A 23995-nucleotide genomic window follows, 5' to 3' on the forward strand; every position below is an offset into this window, starting at 1 on the left:
GTCTTTGTGAGGAGGATCAGATTGGTTGTTGGGTAACCCTTTGTATACAGCGTTAGTCTTAAGAAAGCTGTTTGTGAGTGGACATTCTACTCAAGTATAACAGAATGAATTCTGAAAATTTCCTTTTCTTTCTGCATTTCTGGTAAATAAGGCACTGAACAAGACTAGAAGAAAAACAAACAGTAATTAAAGCTATAAATCCTAAGATTGGGTAAAAATAGCCAGAGGATACCAGGTCACTTTCATATAATGGTATTGGCTTAATGAGCCATTTAGTAACAACTGATTTAATTGCCTTAAAAAATGCTTATATAGACCACCTTTGTATTAAATTCATTCCTCCAACTCCTATTGAGACAGTTACATAACCCAGCCTGGTCTTGAGCTCATTATAGTGAGGATAACCTGGAACTTCTGGTCTTCCTGGCTTCACTGTCTGAGTGCTCATATTGCAGGTTCTTTGCAGACCTATTTGTGGGCTGCATGTGTTGGTAATTGAAAGCAGGGCCATGGGCATGCTAGGCAAGCGCTCCACCTACTGGGGAGCAACATCTAGCCTGAAAAAAAAAAATCACTTTTTGAAATTAAGAATTTATAGGATGGGCTCTTACGACAAACAGTAGCTGTTTGCAATTGCATTTTTCAAAGTATCACTTGCTGTTTTTTTATTTTGTATTAAAAATACTGATATTTAAATATCTATTACTGTTTATCTAATATGTAAGTTATATTATTGTTTATTTTAGATGCTGTTTACTTAAAATATATTTACATTCTGATTTAGAATTTCAGACAAAGAGAAAGAAATAGCTGATCTCTGCAATGAGTTAGCTTCTTTGAAGAATGCTGTTGAACATCAGAGGAAGAAAAACAATGTAAGCCACTTTCATGAGAATCATTTCCATTACAGAATGTTAGGGTTGAAAGATGGGCAGGGGTTTTTGTTTGCATCTATTTTTACTTTAGATTTCTTGATCTTTGGGTGAGAGCACTTTCGCTTTCTTTGTGTCTTTGGAGGTGTTGCCAAAGTAATTATAAGGATTTTTTTAATAGTAAAAAGATGAATTTTTATGCTGAAAAATACCAGTACAGCGAGTTTTGTTTTTTCAAGGGAGGATTTCTCTCTGTAACAGCCCTCACTGTCCTTTTTAGATAGGCTGTCTTTGAACTCAAGGAGATCTGCCTGTCTCTGCCTCTTCCTCCTGAGTGTTGGGATTAAAGGTGTGTGCCACCACACCCAGCTTCAGTATGGAGCTTTAAAAAAAATTTTTTTTAAATGATTGACTTTGTGTTAACATTTTTGTTTAGAAAAATAAGTCTTTCAATTTTGTTATTGTAAAAACAAAGGTATTTTCTTTTACTAAAACAGGGCTAGGATTTTTTTTTCTGATAGACTAAAATAAATATTAGTTTTAGTCTTTGTAATCACATTTGCAAAGCCTTCTGTAACCACCTTTTTGCAGTAGTGCACATACTGGTAGTTAAGTCTGCTAGTGGTTTTAGAACTTGAATATATGTATGCTAAAATGGGAATGACAGCCTCTTTAAGAACTATAAATCCCATTACTTTTAGCAAGCAAACAAATAGTAGGTGCAGCTAGATGTCTTAAGTTCTCTCTTTCCAAAAGACAGCAACTAGTGGAGTGCAAGTAGTCTCACTAGAGAAGTATTCTTTCAGACAAAAGTATGCTTGAGATTGTGAACAAATCAAAATGTTATTTAATGATAAAATATTGGTAATATGATTTTTCAGTGTAAACTAAATCTTTCAGCGTTTGTATTAAATTGCTAAATAATGAGTTGGCATTTTCCTGTAATACTGTGTTCTGTAATATTAATTACTAACAGCATCACTTAGCCACAAAATTTGGCATGAACGTTGGAATAAATTTCTAACATTGTAACTAATTGTTTTATTTCCTGGGATTCTGAGGTAAGGAGGGCACAAGTAATGTAGCTTAATTCACTTAGCACAGCGGCAGCAGCATTGCAGGTCTGTGCAGTCTGTGCACTGCAGGTCTGTGCAGATTTCAAGTCTGTGAAAAGAGACAGGACAAGTGGAAGCCAGCAGGGGGCAGCGTCAGCCCACTCTAGTTTGCCACTCATTTGGTTCATACGTTCGGCCAGATTTCTTAATTTCAGCTGTGGTTTCCCATCTATAAAGTGGAAATAAAAACATCAGAAATTGTTGTAAGGATTAATGAGAATTTGTGGAGTGCTAAATATAGTATTTGGCATCTAAATTTTCAATAAATAGTAATTATTGGCTTTTAATTTTTGTTTATGTTTAGATTCCTATTTCTGAACAGCATATTGTTTTTATCTGTATTTGCTAAGGAAATTCTTTCAAAGCTCATTTTAAAATGGCCCCTTGTTTCTCCTTAACAAGAATGCGTTTTATAGTTCCGCTGCCTCATTTGCTTCAGTCAGCTGGCTAGTACAGTTGTGTCTGATTGCTTGTGGCATTCACACTTGACCATGCCAAGATACAGAGCACAGAGGATTACTATGTCATCCCTAGAACATTGGAAATGTGCTAATTTTATTGAAAATAGGGTTAGAGGATAAAAAAAGTTACTTAGTGAAGTTTGGGAGTGTCATGTTGGACACTGTTTTATAGTTACACAAGAAGTGTTTTGAAATACTGTGTATTTGCTCTATCCTTAGTTGTAATGCTTGAACTTGAAGTCATACTTATAATTCTGGTTGGAGTGCTTACCTTCGAATGCTTTCTTCTTTGTCTCATGTGCCCAGTTAATTGTTTTTCAAAACTGCCATATATGGTGTGCATACTAAAACGTGAGGGCATCTTGATTTTTCTCATTTAAACTTCTAAACATTTTTTTTTTTTGCTAATATGCACATTTTCCCATTGAAATAATTTTGCAGTGACCAGCATTTAAATGCAGTGCAAAATATTGATGAAGCTAAAGGATAAATCTTTTAATAATGGAAAAACTGAAACCATTTTTTCTAAAAATGATTAGGACCTTCGGGAGAAAAACTGGGAAGCAATGGAAGCATTGGCATCAACTGAAAAAATGCTGCAGGACAAAGTGAACAAGACTTCCAAGGTTGTAATTAACTCCCAGAACTGCCCATGCACAGAGAAAATCTGCAGCTTGTCTAGATCAGACTAAAGCATTTCCTTTTACTGCAATTTAAACAAGTTAAATATAGTGTCTATTTATCATCCACATTTATCCACTTTTTCATCTCTGCTTTTCATCTTCTCCTAAAGACTTTAATTTTAGCCACTCTGATGTGTTGGGATGACCTCGTTGTTGGCATCTTGGTGTGCATAGCTTCAGGGGAAAGAGCTCATTTAACGCTTTGTGTGCAGGTCCTTCCTTGTCACATGGTATGCCACCTGGCATAGTTAAGAAAACTTCGATGAAGTCCCTAAATTGGAGACATTGAAGTGAATTAATGGAACAAATTTTAAAACCTAGCATGTGTCTATAACATATAGTAAAGTGGGGTTTCTGGAGCATGCCAGAAAGATTGAGACAAGGTAGGACAACAGCAAAATCTTAAAACAGTACAGAAAAAGGGTCAATTTGAAGTATGTTACTGAGGATGATTCCTCAGAAGATAGAGACTTAAATTTTCTGTTACGAAGTGTCTGGACAGTAGTGACACCTGTGTCCTATTAAGAATGGAATATTAATATGAATGAGAATTTTCTTGATGAGTTGATATAAATACTTTGGATGCATATGTTCCCTTGATCTTCAAAACAACAAAGGCTGTTCTTCTTAAGTCCCCTGGAGAGAATGGTCTAATGGAGGAGTAATATAAATATTGGGACAACTGAGTATGTGTGCAACATGAATATTGGGTTTTGAAGCCAGGTTAATGAATATTTCATATGGTTCATATCCACTTTCTGAAAGTGTTTGTGTTCCAAGATAATCTATTGCATTTTGGTTACAAAGTGTTAAAGATATTTGAAACAGTTTCTTAATAGAACACAATTTTATTATTTGCCAGTTTTATGTGTATAGTTACATTTCTTTAATGCAATAGATTTATACTTGAATTTTCATTCCGCTTCAAGTTGAGACAGTTGACAACTGTTACTGCCAAAGGGATTTAGACCACAGACTGTGAAGCTTTTGGCCACACAGGTCTTGTTTGATTTTGAGGTTCCTGTTGTACAGTCATTTCTGTCAGCAAGGGGAGTTCTAGTATGGGTTTTTCACTGGTCAGAGCTAATGTGTTCTTGATGCCTTTCCTCACAAGACATTGCTGCATCCTCTAATTAAGGAAGGGAGCTCCAGTATGTGCGTGACGGTTTGCATAGCTAATGATCTACAGGGGATAAGATTTAGTCTTCTCACAGCAGAATTGAGAATCCTTTCGTCACATGGTTATAAAATGATGTTGGTATATTAACTGTCACAAATTGTGATGTGAGTGTATGAGCACCGTTACTGTTTCAGGTGTGAGGCGTGGTCAAAGAAGACAGAGTAGCATACTTTGCTTAGATGTTTAGCTTTCATAAACCAGATCTTTTGCAATTGAGTCTCAGGATGTAGTCCATGCTGGCCTGATATTTGAGATCTTCTTGCTTCAGCTTCCTAAGTCAGGGATTGCAGGCATATACCTCACTATACCAGCTTCTGGAAATTTTTGTTTACTTATTTTTCTTTTAAGACAGGGTTTTCCTGTTTAGTAGCTTTGGCCGGCCTGGAACTATAATTAGAACAGGATAGCTTCAAACTCCTTAAGAATCTACCTCTTCAGGGTAAAGGCATGACCATCAAACTTATCCTGGAGTTATTTTTAAAACAGTAAATACTTGTTAGAAACTGTAAATGACAGACTTACATAAAAAGTACTTTACATATTCTAATCAATGCTGGTACTTAGGAAATAATTCAGTTTCTAAAATTATATATTTCAGGTGTTGAATGGAAATTACTATTTACAACCAAATTTATGTCAAATGAAGACTTTATAGCTAAAGCATTTTCTGTAGAATAAATTATCTTACTTAATGGCTGTTGAGTACAGTCTTCCTCTATGTGGTTTCAGGATGTTTCTGTTGTACAGTATTTTTTCCTTTATAAAAAAATACAGTTACTTAATTATCTCTGAAATAACAATTGCTTCCTTCAGGTGAATATACCCTACTTTGTGCAGTTAGTTATATATGCCTACAGATTGGTGGACTTTACTAAATTACTGAAAATACCTCAGTTAAAGAGCTATTCTAAAATATTGCTAATCTTTTAGTGTGTTTAGAACATGAAATTTTGGTTTCTGTTGTGTAAATTGAGATTTTAATATGATTACAGTTTTATTAAATAGAACCCTGTGTGTCTTAAATTAAAACCAAATTTCAGAGAGCATGTGAAAGGGCAGAGGTGTTGCTTGCTTGCCACCCTCTTGTTGTTTGTTGGACTATGTGAAGTTGTTTTACTTTTGCTCTATTTTTTATAGGTGTCTTTTTTTTTTAATTTTGTAGAAATAGTTTGAACGTTAGATTTAAGGGATATGTGTATGTGGTCATATTGTTTTCTAATTTTGACAGACAGTGGTTTTAAATTTGTAATTGGAGTCAGTTAAAAATGAAGACACTTAGGTTAAACATTACTAATCGTGACCTCTGCAGCCTGCTCACTGCAGTTGTAGACACAATAAGACGCGCTCTTACTGAGCATGGAAGCTGAATTAGTGAAGTGTCTCGGCAGTGCTCCTCTCCCATTTGTACTTCCCATTACAATCTTTTGCTTTTGTTTTGCTTAACATAAATAGTTTTGGGGCAGGAGCGATGTCTCAGAGGTTAAGAACACTGGCTTTTCTTCCAAAGGTCCTGAGTTCAATTCCTAGCAACCACATGGTGGCTTATAACCATCTATAATGAGATCTGGTGCTCCCTTCTGGTATACAGGCATACATGTAGACAAAATGCTGCATAATAAATAAATAAATCTTAAAAACAACAAAAAGCAGAAATAGTTTCATGTTACCCTAAAGAGCAGCATAGGAAAGTATCAGTGCTTTTTTTGTAAACCTTTACTGGTCACTGAGCCTCAGTTACCTTGCCCAGATGCTTCTTCGTTGGTGAGGTCCTCTGTGAGGTTTCATTGAGAGGAAGGAATGTATGTGTTTGAAGTGTTCCTGGAAACACAGATTCCTTTATTTTAATGAAGAGAAAATCATATTGTCATATACTGCTTTGCGTGGTGTTTTATTTGCTGTTTATGCCTTAGAGATTTGCAGATTTTTGTCTTCAAGGAGGTATGTTTTAATTCCATAAAGTGAGAAAAATAGATATTTTTCAGTATTAAAATAGGTTTTGAAAATTGATTTTTCTTCCCTCCATTAAAGCTTAAAAGGTTATAGCTTTTTTTCTCTCCCTCTTTCAGAACTGTTTAACATTTAACATTTTAAGTTTGATCCTGTACATCTTTTGCTTTAGGAAAGACAACGCATGGAAGCTGTTGAATTAGAGGCCAAAGAACTTCTCAAAAGATTATTTCCAATGGTGTCTGTTCCTTCTAATTTGGTAAGGTGAATCTCCTTTTTAAACATCTAGCATGATGTAGGGAGTTGTGGTAGTAGCATTTGATTTCTGCATTTGTATCCCTGTGACTAATGAACTTCTGAGCATTCGACAGTGACTTAGTTCACAGCTTACCTGTCTGAATCTGAGGCTTCTGTTGTCTATCCAACCGAATGGCTCATAAATGTATTTGGAAAATAGGTTGTGTTTTTTTGTTTTTTTTTTTTTTTTTTTTCGTTTTCCTGAGTGGACAATAAAACCAATAATAGTTAATTTAAGAGATTACTTCCTAATTTTAACAATGGTCCTTTAATGTTATAAATTAGGATTTTTACAACATGATTTTCATCTATTCTTGATAAAAATCAGCTGGCTTGAGGTTGAACATGATTCAAGTAGGATAGAAAAGTGCCTGGTTTAGAGCATCAGCAAGTGTTTGAGGGCAGAGGAGACCAGGGAATGGGCCTGAATTTCTTAAAATGGTGAGATAGACCTTTGGGAGGGGGTCGTTGTTTGTTTGTTTGTTGAGACTGGGTCCTGGAGTAGCTTTGTAGATCAGGCTGGCCTTGAACTGATGAGTTCTGCCTGCTTCTGCCTCCCGAGTGCTAGGATTAAAGGTGGGAGCCACCATGCCCAAGTAACCTTAAATTTTTAATAAAATAATGTGTATATAGACTCAAAAGTAGGCAATGGAATAATAATGATCATAGGACCCGCTTCATGAATTACCATCATACTTTTGTTAATACATGACAGCAGTTCTTAACCTTCTTAATGCTGGGACTCTTCAATACAGCTCATGTTGTGGTGACCCCAAATCATAAAATTATTTTTATTGCTCCTTCATAACAGTAATTTTGCTGTTGTTATGAATTGTAATGTAATTAGTTTTTAGAGATAGAGGTTTGCCAAAGGGGTTGTGAATTAACAGGTTGAGAACCCTAGTGTCAGATCATCCTGAAGAAACTCAGGCATCGGAGCATTTTATCTGCAAATATTTCAACACAAGAGATTAAGGTATAATTGTTTTATTTAAAAAAATACACCTTTAATTAGACAACTTTAGTCATTCCCCTAATTTTCATGTATAGTCCTCATGCCAGCTAAAAAGTAACCAAGTAGTTTATTTTATAATCAGAACCAAAATAAGATCAACTTGTAATTGGTGTTTTTAGTCTGCTGATACCCTGCAAGTGTGCTGCATCCTACCTTTAGTGTTTTTATTTGTTAGTTTTTTAGAAACTGGGTTTATGTTCAATTTGTGAAAGTTATATTTGCCTTTGAAATCCTAAGGATGACAATGTATGTAGGTTTCTTTTATAATTATCTGATTTAATGCTTTGAAATGCTTGGTTTGTTGTATTTGGACATTAATATTTACTTTTGATACATCTTTTAGTAAAGCTGCGGTTAATCCTAAACAGCTGTATAACCAAATCACCACACAGAGACTAGGATTTATTTAGTTAACCTAGAACATAATGCTGGGCAATAGCTCCTCCATCCTAAACCTCCAAGCCCGCATAGTTTCTACCATTAAAATTCACCCATTATACTTGCTTTTAGTGATATCTTAGGTCCAGGTCATTTTTCCATGTCGTTCCAAGCCCTCTCCTCCAGCTTCTCGTCTCCCAGCTTCTGCGCCTCTCCTCCCACCTACTTCTTCCTCTCTTCCTGCTTCCTCTCCTCTTCTCTCCTCCCTCCTACTCCTTACTCTCCTCCTGCTTTCTTCCTCACCTCCCACTCTGAACCAGGATGTCCCACCCTATCCTCTCCATTGCTCAACATTGTGGCTGGTTGTTTTAATTGACAAATTAGACAACAAATGGCATGTTTACACAAACTTGGGACATGTGATGCTTAGAATAAGTATCACAATGTAATGTCCGAATTGAAACCAGATAGTTGGGGAGAGAAATCAGCATTTGAATGAACACGAGTAAGGTGTATACATTCCAAAAGAATATTGTATCAACATTGGTTATTTCTTTTAAAAGCAGACTTTTTTGGAAATCAGTGTCTTTGACCTTTTTCCCCTACAGACTTACAGTGAATGGTTACGTGGCTTTGAAAAGAAGGCAAAAGCATGTGTAGCTGGAACTTCGGACGCAGAGGCAGTCAAGGTTAGTTGAGGAAATGAACTGTGTATTTAAATAAACTGTGCAGCACAGCAAACCTGACCTGTTCTCAGGAACATTGGTGTGATGGAAGGGTGTATAATTAGTTGGGTAGTGGAAAGAATATGGTGCCTTCATTTCTGAAACCAAAGTTTATTTACTCTTGTCTCCTTTTAGCTTATATTTTCAAAGGAATCCTAACTGAGATAGGTAGCCAGTCTCACTGTTTCTGAAGCACCCCCAGATACCCTCAGCAGCATTCAGAAACTTGCCTCCCCCTTTTCTCTGGCCACCAAAAGTTTGCAGATCCATGATTTTTTAAATCTAGGTGGTACAGATAAAACCTTCATTGTGTGTGGCATAAGCACTGTAACGGGTATGCTTACTTACGGGTTTACTTAGTTGTTGCCATATTCTTGCTGTAGATATGTGGTTCATTTCTTAGTGAGGACTTAAAAAGTGCTTCACAAGTGGACACGATGTCACCCAAAAGTCATCGACTGTGCTGCTGCTGAGGAAGGCTGAAATGAAACACTCTGCTATAAATCATTCTCATCCATTTATTATGTCATTAGATAGTGAATCTAGTACAACTATAGCCTTCTTATTTGTCATTTTTATTTCATTCTTTGCAGGTTTTGGAGCATAGGTTAAAAGAAGCTGATGAAATGCACACACTGCTACAGCTAGAATGTGAAAAATACAAATCCGTCCTTGCAGAAACAGTAGGCTATGACTTGAGTTTACATTTTGATTTTTTTTTTTTAATTATTGACTTATTTCTTCCTGGCCTATGTGATCAGACATTAGAATAACTGAAAATCATGATTTTTTCAGAACAATTCTGCCTTTGTTCACAGGAAGGGATTTTACAGAAGTTGCAGCGAAGTGTGGAACAAGAAGAAAGTAAATGGAAAATTAAAGCTGATGAATCTCGAAGGACTATTAAGCAGGTATTCAAGGAAGAGCTTAGAACAGCAGTACTGAGCATCTGGCTCCCACCAGTGTCTCCTGGGAACTGTGGTACATTCTAGGCCATCTGTGTTCTATACGTGTGTGGAGGGGCAGTGGATCTTAGAAAGGAGCCCTGGGTGACTCTGAATTTGACCAATTTGAAAATCACTCATTAGAGTGACTGAAGCATGGTGTAGCAGACGAGTGCTTGAAAGTGATAGCACTACTTATAACAAGCCCAAGACCCCCAGGTTTAAAACGAGTTTTAATATACTGATCTACCCATATTATATTGTATTCAAGAAAAGTTTAAGTCATTCTGTTCATGTGACTCAAGTGTTACTGGGAAGTCTTTATTTTCCTGCCATTTTCACAGATGTAGTGAAGAAACACATGGTTTTGGTTTGTGTATGTGTGTGTGTTACTTTGTACAGGCAGGCTGTAGGTTTCTGGTCGTGTTCTGTGTTAATACCTTTGGAGATTAAATATAATGATTGCTATCATTACCAAAAATTAAGTGGCTCTAGTTGTCTCTTAATATAAGATCAGTACACATGGGTGAGTTCCGAACAGTGTTGAAATGAAGTTGTTGTGAGAGACTCTTATTTTTAAGAGCTTTAATTGATAATTCAGTATGGGGTGTATTTTGAAACCTCTAGCGGGGTTGGCGAAAGGCACCTGCTAAAACCTGATAGCCTAATTCCATTCTCAGGGCCCACATGGTGGAAGGAGAGAACTGACTTCTACGGTTGTCCTCTGACCTCAGATGCACTGTGGCTTGTATTTGCCTCCAAAAAAATAACCAAAAATATAAAAAGCAAAAAAACTAAAATGCTCTAAGCTATAATATCTAACCTGTGGCCCAGAATAGAGGTGAATATGGCCCAAACATTTGTAGATCAGAAGATAAGTGCCCGTTTGAGTGTATCGCTCTTAGCTCACGCTTCCAGGGGAGCAGCCTGGGTCCTTGGTGGTCCTCTCTTACGTTGTCTCACATTTCAGATGCAGTCCTCCTTCACGTCCTCAGAGCAAGAGATAGCGCGATTAAGAAGAGAAAACAAAGAGATGGAGAATGTATGTTATTCCATAGTGTTTTAAGGTTATGTTTATGTCTACTGATATAATTATGTTTTTATTATTTTGGGTAATTTGAGTTGATACAGTTTTAAATTCATAAGTACCTTAAGTTCCCATTATGGGAAAAACCACCACAAAAGGAAAATTTAAATGTATTAACTTCCCTTTGTTGTGTTATCAGCTAAGAAGAGAACGAGAACACTTGGAAATGGAGCTTGAGAAGGCAGAGATTGAACGGTCGACTTATGTGACGGAAGTCAGAGAGGTACTTAGAAGTTCCTCAGATTTGCTTTTCAGTTCAAATTAAGTTAAGACAGAGTGTTAAAGTATTTCCGTTTAAGTTATTTGTAGAAGAGCTTCGGAGTAGCTACAAAGTATGGGTTATCATGGAGATCAATCTTAAACTGTAAACTTCATTGCAGCTGAAAGATCTGTTGACTGAATTGCAGAAAAAACTTGATGATTCATATTCTGAAGCAGTAAGACAGAATGAAGAGCTTAATTTGGTAAGAAGCTTGCCCTCCACCGAGTGTCAAGTAGGCTCCGAAGACACGTGTGCTGGTGTGCAGACTACACCAGACATCCTTTCTTGGCTAACCGTCCTTAGCTTGGCACTTTCCTTAGGTTAGAGATAATCTCCCTCTTCTGGTGTCTCCGAAGATAGTTCTTCTTTTCTTAGCTCCTAATGGCATGTGTGGCTTCCAACTCTATTTCAATGTTTTCTGCCTTTTATGCAGCCTAATTTCTTGGCAGTGTTACTTTTTGGTCAATAAGGAAACAAAAGATGGGAGGATTTTTAAAGATTATCTTTTCAAACTATCTTGGTTAACTAGGCTTCCTAATTTTGTAACCTGGAGGAAGCTTGTTGAAACTTACAGATGTGTGCTGTTCATTCCAGGAATAACCCAACCAAAACTTCTGACTGGTCTTTCTAAAATTAAATTTCAGAACTTTTAAATGTAATTTCCTTTCTGTTTGTTCTTTTGAGACGGGGTCTCTTATGTAGGCTGATCTCAAACCCACAGTGATTCTTCTGTCTCAGTCTTTTAGCTGGGGTGATATGAGCCAGTATTCACTATCAGTCTATTATCTAATACACAGTAATCTACAGTGACCGACTGACTGAGTCCACTCTCCCTTCTTCTCTTTCTGGTTTCCTTCCTTGTGGTTCTAGGAGTTAAAACTAAGATCTTATGCATAATAGGCAATCATTTTGTTTTTGAATTATGTCCTCAGCTCTTCCTTTTACTTTGACTTTTGATATAAGGTCTTGATAAATTACCTGAGTTAGCTTTGAGTTTGATAGCTCAGGCTGTCTCAGCTTCCCAGGTAGTTAGGACTGCACCATCAGGCCTAGCTTCAGCTACATTTGTTAAGACATGAAGTTTTTTGCATTCCCGTTGTAGTTTTTAGTGATTTTTATACTGATCGTTGATATGCTGACCTGTTAGATAGACATACCTATCATTTTCTGTTTTATACAATAATCATTGTATCTTCCTGTGATTTCTAACACTTTGCAACATACTAACTTTTAAGGATCTGAGCACATTATAGGAAGAACAAACTAGGTTTTTCCTTATTCCCGATTAATCATGCTAGTTGAGAGTTGTCTCATTTAGCACTACTGCACATGTACAAGGCGAACTTACTTAACCCATTTATCCTCATTCCTGGACACCCTTCGTTCCAGCAGTTACATTTGAGAATTTTTCTTTTTTTGTACTTTAGCGTTTTAAAATATTTTAGGTTAGCATAAAAAAAAAAAACAAAAACAAAAACAAAAAAAAACACAGTCCAACAGAGCATTTTCATATATGTATCTTGACTATTCCCTTCCCCTCTGTCCTTCCCTGACTTTCCTTGTTCTTCTGGCTGTTCCCCCCCCCCTTCCTGATTGGGGTGTTTGGAGACAAAGATTAGCTATATAATCTAGGTTAGCCCTTAACTGGCAGCAATTTTCCTGCTTCAGCTTGCAGCGTATTGAGATTTATGAGGCCCAACAGTATGACAGTGACTTATGAGAACTGGTTTTTAGAGTTATATGAGAAGTAAATATAGAGTACCGTATGCGCGTATATGTATGTCTACATGTATACGCACATCCCAATTTTGTAAATTCTTATTTCATTTGCCAATACTTTGTTTCAATTCTACCCATTTCCCATGCAGTATAAGACTAGTTTTGTGTGTGTATTTGCTGTATATCACAATGATCAGTTCTTTGATATACCACAGTTGTAAACACACTTGAGATAGGGTTTCTTTGTGTAGCCTTGGCTGTCCTAGAACTAGCTCTGTGGGCTACAACTAGCTCTCTAGGCTGGCTTTGCACTCAAAAAGATCCACCTGCCTCCACTTCCTGAATCCTGGAATTAAAGACATTTGCTATCATTGCCCAGCCTAGAATATTCATTTGTAATTAGAGAGTTTTTTGTTTTTTTTATTTTGGTGTTTAGAAGCTAACTCAGCAGTTGTATCAGATCTGTATATTTTGTCTGATGCCCTTCTGCTATCAGGAAACATTTTTAAGTGGCAGTTTTTTTTTCTTTCTTTCTAGTCTTGTGATTGTAATAGTTGCTTTATTTTAAAATAAAATGAATTTGCTTGGCCATACACACACCTTTGTGTTCTGTTGTCAAAAGATGGTGCTCTTTGCCAGAAAGAACTGAGCTCTGTTAAGTAAAAATAGCAATAGCTTTAGGCATTTAAATATAGTTCCCCAAATACATTGACTAAGTGAGAATTCCCCATCCCATTTTAAGAGCCAGTCTATTTATTTGTTTATGTACTTGTTATTTCTGACTGGAAGCCAAATCAGTAATTTTTTTTAGCCCTCCCCCCCCCCCCCTTTAAGACAGGGTTTCTTTGTAGCCCTGGAACTCTTTCTGTAGATCACACTGGCCTTGAACTCAGAGATCCTCCTGCCTCTGCCTCCCAAGGGCTGGGATTCAAGGTGTGCACCACTACTGCCTGGAATTAACTTCAAAGGCAGTATGAACAGTTTCCTTTCTGTTTAATTGAAACAGTTGTGAGAAAGGTATCATACATGGAAACTGGGGCTATAACCTGTTTTTGACAAGTTGGCTGTTGAGAATTTTATCTCAAGTCTTACCTTTTTTTAAAACAAAAGTTTTATTTTATGTCTATGAGTGTTTTGCGTGCATGTAATCTGTGTGTTACTTGTTTATCTAGTACCCACCAAGACCAGAAGGGGTCATTGGATCCCCTGGGCCTGGAGTTATAAATGGCTGTGAGCTGTATGGGTGCTGGGAATTGAGCCTTTGGAATTGCACCAAGGTCCTTTGGAAGAGCAGCCAATGCAACCCCTCAACATTTCTTACTGGTGCAGTTTAGGCTAGAACAACCTTACACTGCTGTTTTCAAAGTTACTTTGTTGAATTTGTAAATTGTTCATTGGCTTAAAGTAATAAACAATTGACTCTTAAAAAAGTTAGATTTACTATTTTTTGTGTATGAGTATTTTGTCTGTGTCTGTCTTTGTACCATGTTCATGCCTGATTCCTGCAGAAGCCAGAGGAGGGCATTGAATCCCCCGGAACCAGAGTTAAAGACAGATGTATGTGGGTGCTGAGCATCAAACTAAGGTCCTTTCCAAAAATAACCAGTGCTCTTAAACACTGAGCTAACCCTCAGTGCCCAACTGGCTCAAAGAACTCTAAGGGAGTGTTTTAAAGCTGATTGGATTTTTTAATTTGGAATAGTTTTAGTAACTATGAACAGAAACTTTTAAAAAGTTCTTTCTAAGCATCTGGCTTTGGTTTGGGGTTGACGGTGTTCTACACTAAACTCTAGTCCTTCTGTTGCTTCTCTTAGGTTCAGCTCTGCAAGTGGGACCTCTGCTGCGGCTTTTCTGTACCTCTGGTTAGCTGTTAGCTAATCCATTGTGTATCACGGCTGTTAAGAGCTCATTCTTTTATATTCCTTCATAAGCAAATAAGTAGGCAAATTAAGTTAATTATTTTGTTCCTTTATTTCTATAGTTGAAGACACAATTAAATGAAACACGCTTAAAACTTCAAAATGAACAAAGTGAGAGAAAGAAGGTAGCTGATGATTTGCATAAGGTAAGGCACTCCTTGACCTGGAGACAGTGTCCCCAGCCTATATCCTGCATGGGTCTTAAGCCAACACACTGTAAAATTGTTCCTGGGGCCTTAGAAGTGTAGGCTGCTGGTTGCATAATTACTTTCTGTGGGGAGGGGAAAAAAAAAAACAACAACAAAACTTTGACATGTTTCCCCATTTGTAGTTAGTCAGGGTTTTTACTTTTTTTTATTCATTTTTGAAAAATTCTTTGAAATAATAATTTGATATGTGTAAGGGTTTTGTTAGCATGTACGTCTGTGTAACACATGGTTATTTAGTACCTCTGGACAGGCTCTGGATCATGTGACTGGAGCTGCAATTGTAAGCTACATGTGGGTGCTAAAAGTTGACCTTAGTTCCTCTGGGCCTGTTTGTTCTCTGGCTTACCTGCTGAGCCGCCTCTCCAGCCTGCTAAAGTTTTAAAATAAGGTTTGCCGTTGTTACTTAGAAAGAACATTTCTGTTTGTTTATGGAATGAAATAAATGAAAAAAATGTATAAACATTTGTAGTTTTAAGATTTTTTTTCTTTTGTTAAGTTTTTTATACCAGTATGTGATTCTTCTCCTTCCCTCCCTTCCCATTCCTGTTCTTTCTTCTGAGACAAGGTCTCACTGTGTAGCCCAGGCTGATCTTGAACTCAGTGACTTCACTTCCTTATTGCTTCCTTATTGCTTCCTTACTGCGGTGTGTGCCACCATGCTGAGCACAAATTTTTTAATTCTCTTATTCAAATTGATGGTTTTTTTAGGACTGTACTTTTTATTCTTTTCATTTGGTTACCAGGTTATTCATAGGTCTGATGTGTTATGATCTCAGTAGTTCTTATATGCTTCAAAAAGTTTCTTATTTAAGTATCATGCCACCTTTAAAAATAAGAAAAGTAACTTTATAGTGCACACGTAGAGCTTATGGTTGTTACTAATACAAAAGACTTAAGAATTGAGAAGTACTTGATAATTTTCATATTATATATTTGAATTCAGAAAGTTAGTGTTAGAGTTCAAACTCTTTTTGTTTTGAGACAGGGTCTCACTATTGTAGCATTAGTTGGCCTGCAACTCTATATAGACCAGCTGACCTTAAAGATATTGAAGCTGATACCTGAGCTGGGATTAAAGGTCTTCACCTCCATGCCCAGAGAGAGTACAAACACACAGCTGAGATGTGTATTAATTTAATTTGGTAGGTTATTTTAAGTTTTTGACCTATGAATCAAAATATAAAAGATGTAATTTTAGCCTGGCAGTGAAGTTTTTCAGACAGTATTTTTAGGATATTCCAACAGGTTCTTAGAGGTGTAGATAGGCCATGGTATGTGTGATGACTGAAATGGCAGTGATAGGTGACAGTCATTTACTATCTATATATAATAGGAATACTCAGGTGGAATTGGAAATGCACATAAATATTTTTTGACTGAAAGAGTTAACAAAACACTTTGTAAGACACACAGTATAAGTGTTGTAGCAAATTCAGAGAATGTTCTCTGCTGATTTTCTCTAAACATGTTTACGGAAGGGTCCATACTAGGAGCCAGGAGACCCACACTAGTTTAGGATTAGTGAGTGGTTCACATGTCATAGTCTTATGGGTGTCATTCAAAACCCCAAACTAGAATATTTAGAAACATAAAAGGCCAAGTATTGGTGGTGCATGCGTATAATCCAAGTGCTTGGACAGCAGGGGCTGGAGGATCATTAATTCAGCATAAGCCTTGTCAAATAATGAGTTCTAGGCCAGTCTGAGCTACCAGGCTATTTCAGAAATACCAAAATTAATCAATTAAAGGCATTAAAACCCAGGGCTCAGTGGTTAAGAGGTGCTTTTCAAAAGGACCTGGGTTCAAAACGCAGAACCCATATGGCAGTTTACAACTGTCTGTAACTCCAGTTCCAGATTATCCAACACTCTCACATATATGCAGGTAGAACACCAATTCACATAAAATTAAAAAAAAAAAACAAAAGAAAACAACTCAAAAATGTAAAACCCCATTCTTAGATGTGAGTATACAAAACAGGTTGTGGGTTGGATTTGACAGACTTGTAATCCATACTAAAACTTAAATATCAGTGTGGTTATTTCTAGTTTTAATTTCCTTTACGCAGTTCTGGTGTTTGAACTATTGAAAGTGTGCACACACGTTCTTACAAGTTGGTGGGAGATGCAGTAATTTTCATTTTGGTGGCCAAAGTCTTATGTTGTACATTGAGTGGAGTTTTAATTTCATGCAGAATACATAAGCAAGTTATTTCCTTTCTGTGTTTTGACATACCTGCTTTTGTTACAGGCTCAACAGTCGCTGAACTTTATCCACTCAAAAATTTCACTAAAAGCTGCTGGAGACACCGCTGTTATTGAGAACAGTGATGTTTCCCCAGAAACGGTGAGTATTTCCTTTAACCCCAAATTTCTAAGCTAAATTGCCTTGTAAACTCTTTGAAGAACAAGCATGTGCAAGACCTTTCTTTGGCTCCAAATTGTGCTTCCATGTTTGGGGAAAGGGAGGAGACTTTGGGATTGAATCCACAGCTTTGTGCATATTATGCAAGCTCTCTCTCACTTAGCTAACCCAGCTCCATGTATAGCATTCTTAACTGAAGGTTATCTTCTGCATTCTTGTTGTTGGCCGCTTTCACCCTAGCTCTGTGAGAGCTGACCCTAACCCTGGTGTCTATGGAGTGGTGCTGTGCCGTCGTGCCTTGGAGGTGGACTTGGGTGTTTGACTCTGTGCCCTGCTGCTCACTAACTTCATGTGTGGCCGTCACTGCTTCTGTAAATTATGCTGCTTAGGTCGCCTGTCCTGTAGGGTTAATGGAAGGACCAACTGAATACTGTGGAGAACACCTTGGTAGAGGATAGCTCTGGCACCTAGTAAGCCCCCGGGCATGGCAACTGTGGTTGGGGCTTTGGAGGCATGCTGCTCTCCTTTGCTGGACAAGAATTTTTTAAAATAACATACTTGTTTTGTTTTCTGAAAGGAAAAATACGTTATTTTCAATATCCACAGACTAGGTTTATTTCCTTTGTGACCAGCATTTTATGCAATATAGTTTCCTTTGGTGCCAGCTAGTTTTTGCCACTAATCAGCAATCATTTTTGTATGCAATTTTTTACTGCTGCTAATTTTTGTTATAAATGTTCAGGTCATTTTCCCTTTTTGGTTGCACATTCTTGTCTTTGTGTTTGGAGGCTTTTGAAGTTATTATCCCTTCCACCTTCTTTTCAGGAGTCTCCTGAGAAAGAGACGATGTCTGTAAGTCTCAATCAGACTGTGACACAGTTACAGCAGTTGCTTCAGGAAGTAAATCAACAACTCACAAAGGAGAAGTAATCCCAGGTGTGGGCCACGGCTACTAAGTATCGCTGTTTCTGTATAGATAATGGAATGGGGGAGAAGTACAGACAAATGTATTCACCGGAAGATAATTTTCATTTTACTGAAGAAAATACTACCTTTTTGTCCCTCTCATGGTTTCCAGGTGGCAGCTTTGACCTTTGTCCGTTTTGTTCCGCTCCTGGACATGTTTTGAGGTTTCTGGTGTAGAGGAAAAGAACTGTAGTGTGGTTACTGCAGCGCAGCTTGGTTGTGACTTGGCTACCTGGGCTGGTCTGTTGTAGTGATGCCCACAGTTGCCGGTTAGTCAGTCCTGATCCTAGTTCAGGACAAGTGTCTGTGTGACATTTTTCTTTTTTATGACTTGTTGCTTTTAGCTTTATCATTGGTGGACTAAAAATGAAGTTGTCATAACTTTGTAATATGAAAAGAACATAAAATATTTATTGTAGAACTAAAGATGGGTATAATGGAGTTTCATAATTTCTGTGGATTAGAAACTGGCTTGGGGTTTTTGTTTCTTTTGTTTCTTTGTTTTTTAAGGTGATTGACTCAGGCACTGCTGAGGCTTGGCCTCCACTGTGTTGGAATGACAGTGGCACCACCATACTAAGTTGGTGTTTTGTTTGAGTTCACTTTTGTAATCTAAGAAACTAACTTTCTCCTGCTTGAACCGAAAGATTGGTTTAAGAGAAATAATAAATCATTAGATCATGTTATGAGCACTTGTTGCTTATATGACTGCAGAAAGATCAAGTTTAACACATTTAAAGATGCCTTGTATTCCTGCTGGGGAATGGAAGCTTTATTATCTAGCTTTTGCTTTCTATAAATGACTTAAATAATACTGCCTAGGTAGGGTAGAGAGAACATTTCAGATATTCTTCTTCTGAGGCTCTTTGCTCGCAAATAATCATGATACACTAGTCACAGAGGGACAACTCAGACTGTTGCCCTTTATATTTAGGATAGCCTACCTGAGCTCATGCTCTTTTTTTTTAAATTTATTTAATTTTATTTTATGTGCAATAGTGTGAAGGTGTCAGATCCCTTGGAATTGCAGTACAAGACAGCTGTGAGCTGTATGTGGGTGCTGAGAATTGAACCCGGGTCCTTTGGAAGAACAGCTAGTGCTCTTAACCACTGAGCCATGCTAACATCCTGTCAGAACATTGAACACAGTAACCCATCTCGGTCTTTAGAGTTACACCAGAAGGTCTCATGTCAGACTTCATCTTTGTGAGTTCAATTTCCCATTCTCCTGAAGTTGTTTCTGTCACTTTTCTTTACCAGATTGGCAGGTGACTTTGCTTTCTGTGTCATAGAGAAATTCTTGTGTTTCTCCTCCTCTTCCTCTGGCTTCAGCTTCCTTTGCTGTCTTGTGAACATGGTTAGATCCCATCCTTTAATCTTGTTTTTCCTTCATGTTGTCAGTTTTTATTTCACTTATTAACATGTATTGCTAATAAGTCATTTTCTCATTGTGTTTATTTCTTCCTTTGCTGTAATTTCTCTACTCTAGAATAACTGCTGTCTAAAGCCATTTTGCAAACATCATTAATGATTTGCTGAAGCTTTTATTTGCATACAGTGGCATAGGTATTGGATAAAATATGCCAAATCTGCCAACTTCAAGTTTTAAAAAGGGCTTAATTATTATAGATGAGATTGACTACTGCCTCCTGGTTTTAGACAGTGCTCGTGTTTTTTGGAGATTTTGTTTGTAAGTTTCCATCTCTTCCGCACCTGCAAGACTTAATAAAAGTGACTCCTCAGGGTTGTTGTTACTTTAAAATATTTACCTACAGGCTCCTGCTGCATCCGAAGAGTCCCCTCTTGTTTTGATCACCATCTCTAGAGCTGTTCTGGGTGTCACTGAAAGTGCCAGGGTGGATCTCGTGAAATACGTATGGGATACACCCCCTTGGTTGCTTTTTTTACTTTGTTCTAAATAGATTGCTTTCTTATCTTTTACAGAGTGAAGTAATTGGGAAGTTATTCGTTAGAAGCTAACAGAAGGCATTGTATTATATTTTGCCAAATTAAAGCCTTATTTATGTTTCACCCTTTCTACTTTGTCAGACACTGAACAGTTTTGTCTTTTCTAATCCTTGTTAGACTACTGAATTAAAAAAAAAATTACTTTAAAAAGCCAACTCTGTAGACATCTTCAGAGTTTAGTTTTGTAATAAAACTGTTTGAATAATTAGACCTTTACATTCCTAAAGATAAATAAACACAATCTTTTACCTTACTTTGCTAAATTAAATTGTTCAGAAGATCAAAGTGGTGTAGACAATGTGAAATTTAACATTTTAATACTGATGTTGTACACTGCTTTATTTAACATTTGGGAAGTAACTGCCTCTGACATCAACTCAAGGAAACACTTTTTTGTTGCTAATGTAATCACCAATAAAGGGACACTTATTATTCAAACTGACTCACTCTAATTCTCATTGAATTTTAACAAGTTTCAATAGTGCTTTAGATCAGTGTCATTCAGAATCCAGTTTCTAATTGCAGCCACCAAACAAACCAAGTCTTGTTTGCCCCTATAACTTCCTGGCTAGACTTTTGTGTTTTCTATGGGACAGGGCTGTGTAAAATACCACAGCGTGGGTGACAGTGAGGATGGTGCAGGCATTCGTGTCCTATCCACCATGGAGGAGAGTTTTGCTTTATTTTTACTATTACTATTGTTTCAAAATAACAACTGTTTAGCTTCCCTAATGAGACTGTGCTAGTATAGGTCATATGCATTCTCTTTTCTGTTGGAAGGGGTGTGCGTATCAGTATGTGTGTAGAACACTTTTCTTCAGATGGCAATAACAATTGACAAATATACCAGTGAATTTTAAAGTACCTTTTAGTATTATTGCTATTTCCTTTTTTTAGTTTACTTTTTATCTTGTGTACATAAGTGATTGCATGTATGTATATGCACCATATGCTTATAGTGCCCATGGAGGCCAGAAGATGGTATTGGATCTCCTAGAACTGGAGTTTACAGACTTGTAAACTACAAGCTGCCACGTGGTTGCTGGGAATCCGGTCCAGGTCTTTTGGAAGAGTAGTCAGTTAACCACTGTGGTATCTTTCCAACCTCCATTGCCATTTCTTGGACAAAGCAGTCGTGTTTCTACCACAGAGGCTTTTCTTTTTTCTGTGTTCCTTCTGTTGAGAGCTGTTTTATTTTGAAGCAGGTCTGGTGCTATACACCTGTCAGACTTGCAGTTGCTAAGTAGAGGGAAGAGGATTGTGAGTTAGAAGTTAGCATAGGCCACAAAGCAAGATTCAATCCCAAAACACCAATGACCTCTTTTGTTGTGAATTGCACCCCTCCCTCCATGTAGCAACCACACACACTCAGAGGCAAAAGATGCCTCTGAAGTAGCGGGATGTTCACAGTACTGCTCATCCCAATGTGGGACGTTGAGTAATTTTTAATGAATTCCTGTATGAAATCCTTTTAGACGTTTTGTTCCTGGTGCGTCTATCAGTCTAGTCAGCTTCTCCACTCAGGAAAGGTAACTATGCTTCCATTCAGTGATGGTTCAGTTAAGCAGTTGTAGCTCTGTGCTCACAGTCTGTGTATGTCCTTAGGTTAAATAGTCCTAGAGCTGCAGTTGTATGAATGGTGAAAGGCCTTACTAGCCATTTCGAACACTTCTGGCCCCCATGTTCATCCGTTCTTTTCTTACAAGAGGTATATTTGGGAACAGACTTGTTGATACTCCAAAAAGCATGAAGAGGTGGAAGGGAGTGATGGGAATGCCCATGAAGCAGCCCATTCCTCTTGATGTGAGAAAGCTCATCTGTTTCCTGTAGTTCAGTGACACTATGTTAAAGGCTAGGGGTCATCTGTCTTGAATGTTCAACTACAGGTGAGGGCAGTAATTGTGCTGCCCACAAATTGAAGCTATGACCAGTACCGTGAGGACTCTTCTGGATAGTATAAGTTATGGATGTAAAATACAGGCCCCCTCCCATCTGCGTAGAAGACCTGGTGCCCAGTTGGTGGTGCTAGTGATAGGTGATTGTGTCATACAGGTTCTAAGCTCCACCACATGTCCAATTGTCAGGCCCCAAGTAATGAAGGCAGTCAATAGTGGACTGAAACCGTAGTGCAAAATAAATCTCCCTTTAAGTGCATTTTCTCTGGTCCAGCAATGGAGGTGACTGCTGTGTGTGGGAGGAGCAGATCACTGGGAGAAGGCTGTCAGTTGCACCCTCACATAAGAGACTCCGTTATCTTGGTCCACAAGTAGAGGAATGAAAGAATGGACAGTTCCTGATTATCCCACTAGTGTTGAGCTGGGGTGCTGATTGGGTTATTAAACTGCAGCTGTGTGGTCTGATGAGTGTCTGCATGAGACGTAAGCGACACGTTCCGAGTAAAGTTGACACCATAATTGGCAAAGAAGACTAAGTACAGACTGTTGACAGACTGGCAGTAGAGTTTTCTCATTTTTATGTTTCCCTAGAAAAATATACCATTTCATGTTTATTGGTAGAGTTCCATTATATAGCAGTGTCAGAGATGTGGAAACTGTAGTCTAGGCTACTCAGGAGAGCCAGTATTCTAGTCCTGACCCTAAGTTGTCTGGCTTGTGACTGACAAGCCAGCATACATACATCTGTACTATGTGTATGTAATTGTAGCTAGAGAAAAATAATAGATTGTCTAGAAAAAGTAAATTTTAAAGGAGAGGTATTTGCTACTACTGTACCTTTCTCGCATTCTCTTGATACTTCCTAAGGGACCGTCTACCTCAGTGGTTCTCAGAAGTATGACATGTAGACCACTTGGCATCCTCCTGACCCTTGATTTCTAGGGGTCTCGAAGTTCAAAACTACTTTTATAAGATACCATCTGCCTTTTTTACTGTGTCGACACCTGTGCTGCTCCGGGAAAATACTGTCTTCCAGACACAAGACTGATGCACATCTGGACTCTCAGAGACTGCAGTGTGCACAAGTTCAAGCCAGATGGAGCCCCAGCGCTGCTAGTGAACTTGAGCTCCCACCCCTAACCAAGAAGCTACCTGCGCTCGATCCCCGCTGGCAAAGGAAAAGCTCCAGTGGAGTCTCCCTGGGCATATAAAGCACGCTTCTGGGTGCCTCCCTGCCCAGGAGTGGCTGACCAGCAGAAAATGAACTCTGTGGAATACAGTGGTATAGACTTCTGTCTTATTTCTCTTTGTTTGTTTTGTCTTGCTGATATTTTGCTTATATGTACGGTTTATGTTTTTTGTGGGACATTTTTTTGGTGAGTATCTTTTTTTTTTTGTTTTTTCTAAGAGGGCATGGAGTTGGGTGGTGAGATGGGGAGGAATTGAGAGGAGATGGGGGAGGGGAACTGTGATCAGATATGTTGTATGAAAAAGGTTTTTTTTTAATAATTTTTTTTTCATTTTAATTTAGTACATTGAATAACAGATTTTTAGATCTAAAGGAATTCTGAGACCAAAATTCTGAGAGCTACTGCTTCTGCCTACTGTTTCTTTCCAGTAGTTTTTAAATGACATCTGGCAATTATACACACTGAAAAAAATTACCTTGTTTTATATTTTTTTAATTCTCATTTTGCTCTTTGACAACTTTTGTGTAAAATTTGTTTTTAATAAATTTATTTTAGACTATAGGTTTTCTCTGGACTACTTTGCTACAAATTTTTATACATAGGAATTTGTTGTCTTTGAACATATTAAAATAAATACATATAATAGAAAATAAGAGGCAAAATAGCTTTCTCTGATTTATGAGTTATTAACATGTTTGCTTGACTCAGGTGAATTGTCTTGTGTGACCAGGCCCTGTCTACCTTTCAGATACAGCCACTGCCCTGAGACGGAAACAGCATTAATTCCACGTTGTCATGT

The 23995-nt window shown here is 37.7% G+C and overlaps 1 protein-coding gene across 18 annotated transcripts in view; it reads left to right on the plus strand.

Annotated features, from left to right (window-relative positions):
- The window catches only part of Ktn1 (kinectin 1), a 95470-nt gene extending 71713 nt beyond the window's left edge, over positions 1-23757 (plus strand). For 4 of the 18 annotated variants that reach the window (XM_060382160.1, XM_060382159.1, XM_060382161.1 and 1 more), the window contains 13 exons: positions 785-875; positions 2988-3074; positions 6431-6517; positions 8557-8637; positions 9267-9356; positions 9492-9584; positions 10588-10659; positions 10844-10927; positions 11085-11168; positions 14667-14750; positions 17064-17159; positions 18003-18113; positions 20088-23757. In XM_060382160.1, the coding sequence (XP_060238143.1) occupies positions 785-875; positions 2988-3074; positions 6431-6517; positions 8557-8637; positions 9267-9356; positions 9492-9584; positions 10588-10659; positions 10844-10927; positions 11085-11168; positions 14667-14750; positions 17064-17159; positions 18003-18107 (1054 nt within the window). In that variant the 3' untranslated portion in view covers positions 18108-18113; positions 20088-23757. The remainder of the gene's footprint in view (positions 1-784; positions 876-2987; positions 3075-6430; positions 6518-8556; positions 8638-9266; positions 9357-9491; positions 9585-10587; positions 10660-10843; positions 10928-11084; positions 11169-14666; positions 14751-17063; positions 17160-18002; positions 18114-20087) is intronic. The other 14 variants (XM_060382162.1, XM_060382173.1, XM_060382163.1 and 11 more) reach the window with 7 other exon arrangements.
- Positions 23758-23995: the final 238 nt, after the last annotated feature.

This window comes from Meriones unguiculatus, chromosome 4 (genome assembly GCF_030254825.1).
Source record: "Meriones unguiculatus strain TT.TT164.6M chromosome 4, Bangor_MerUng_6.1, whole genome shotgun sequence".
Taxonomy (NCBI): domain Eukaryota; kingdom Metazoa; phylum Chordata; class Mammalia; order Rodentia; family Muridae; genus Meriones; species Meriones unguiculatus.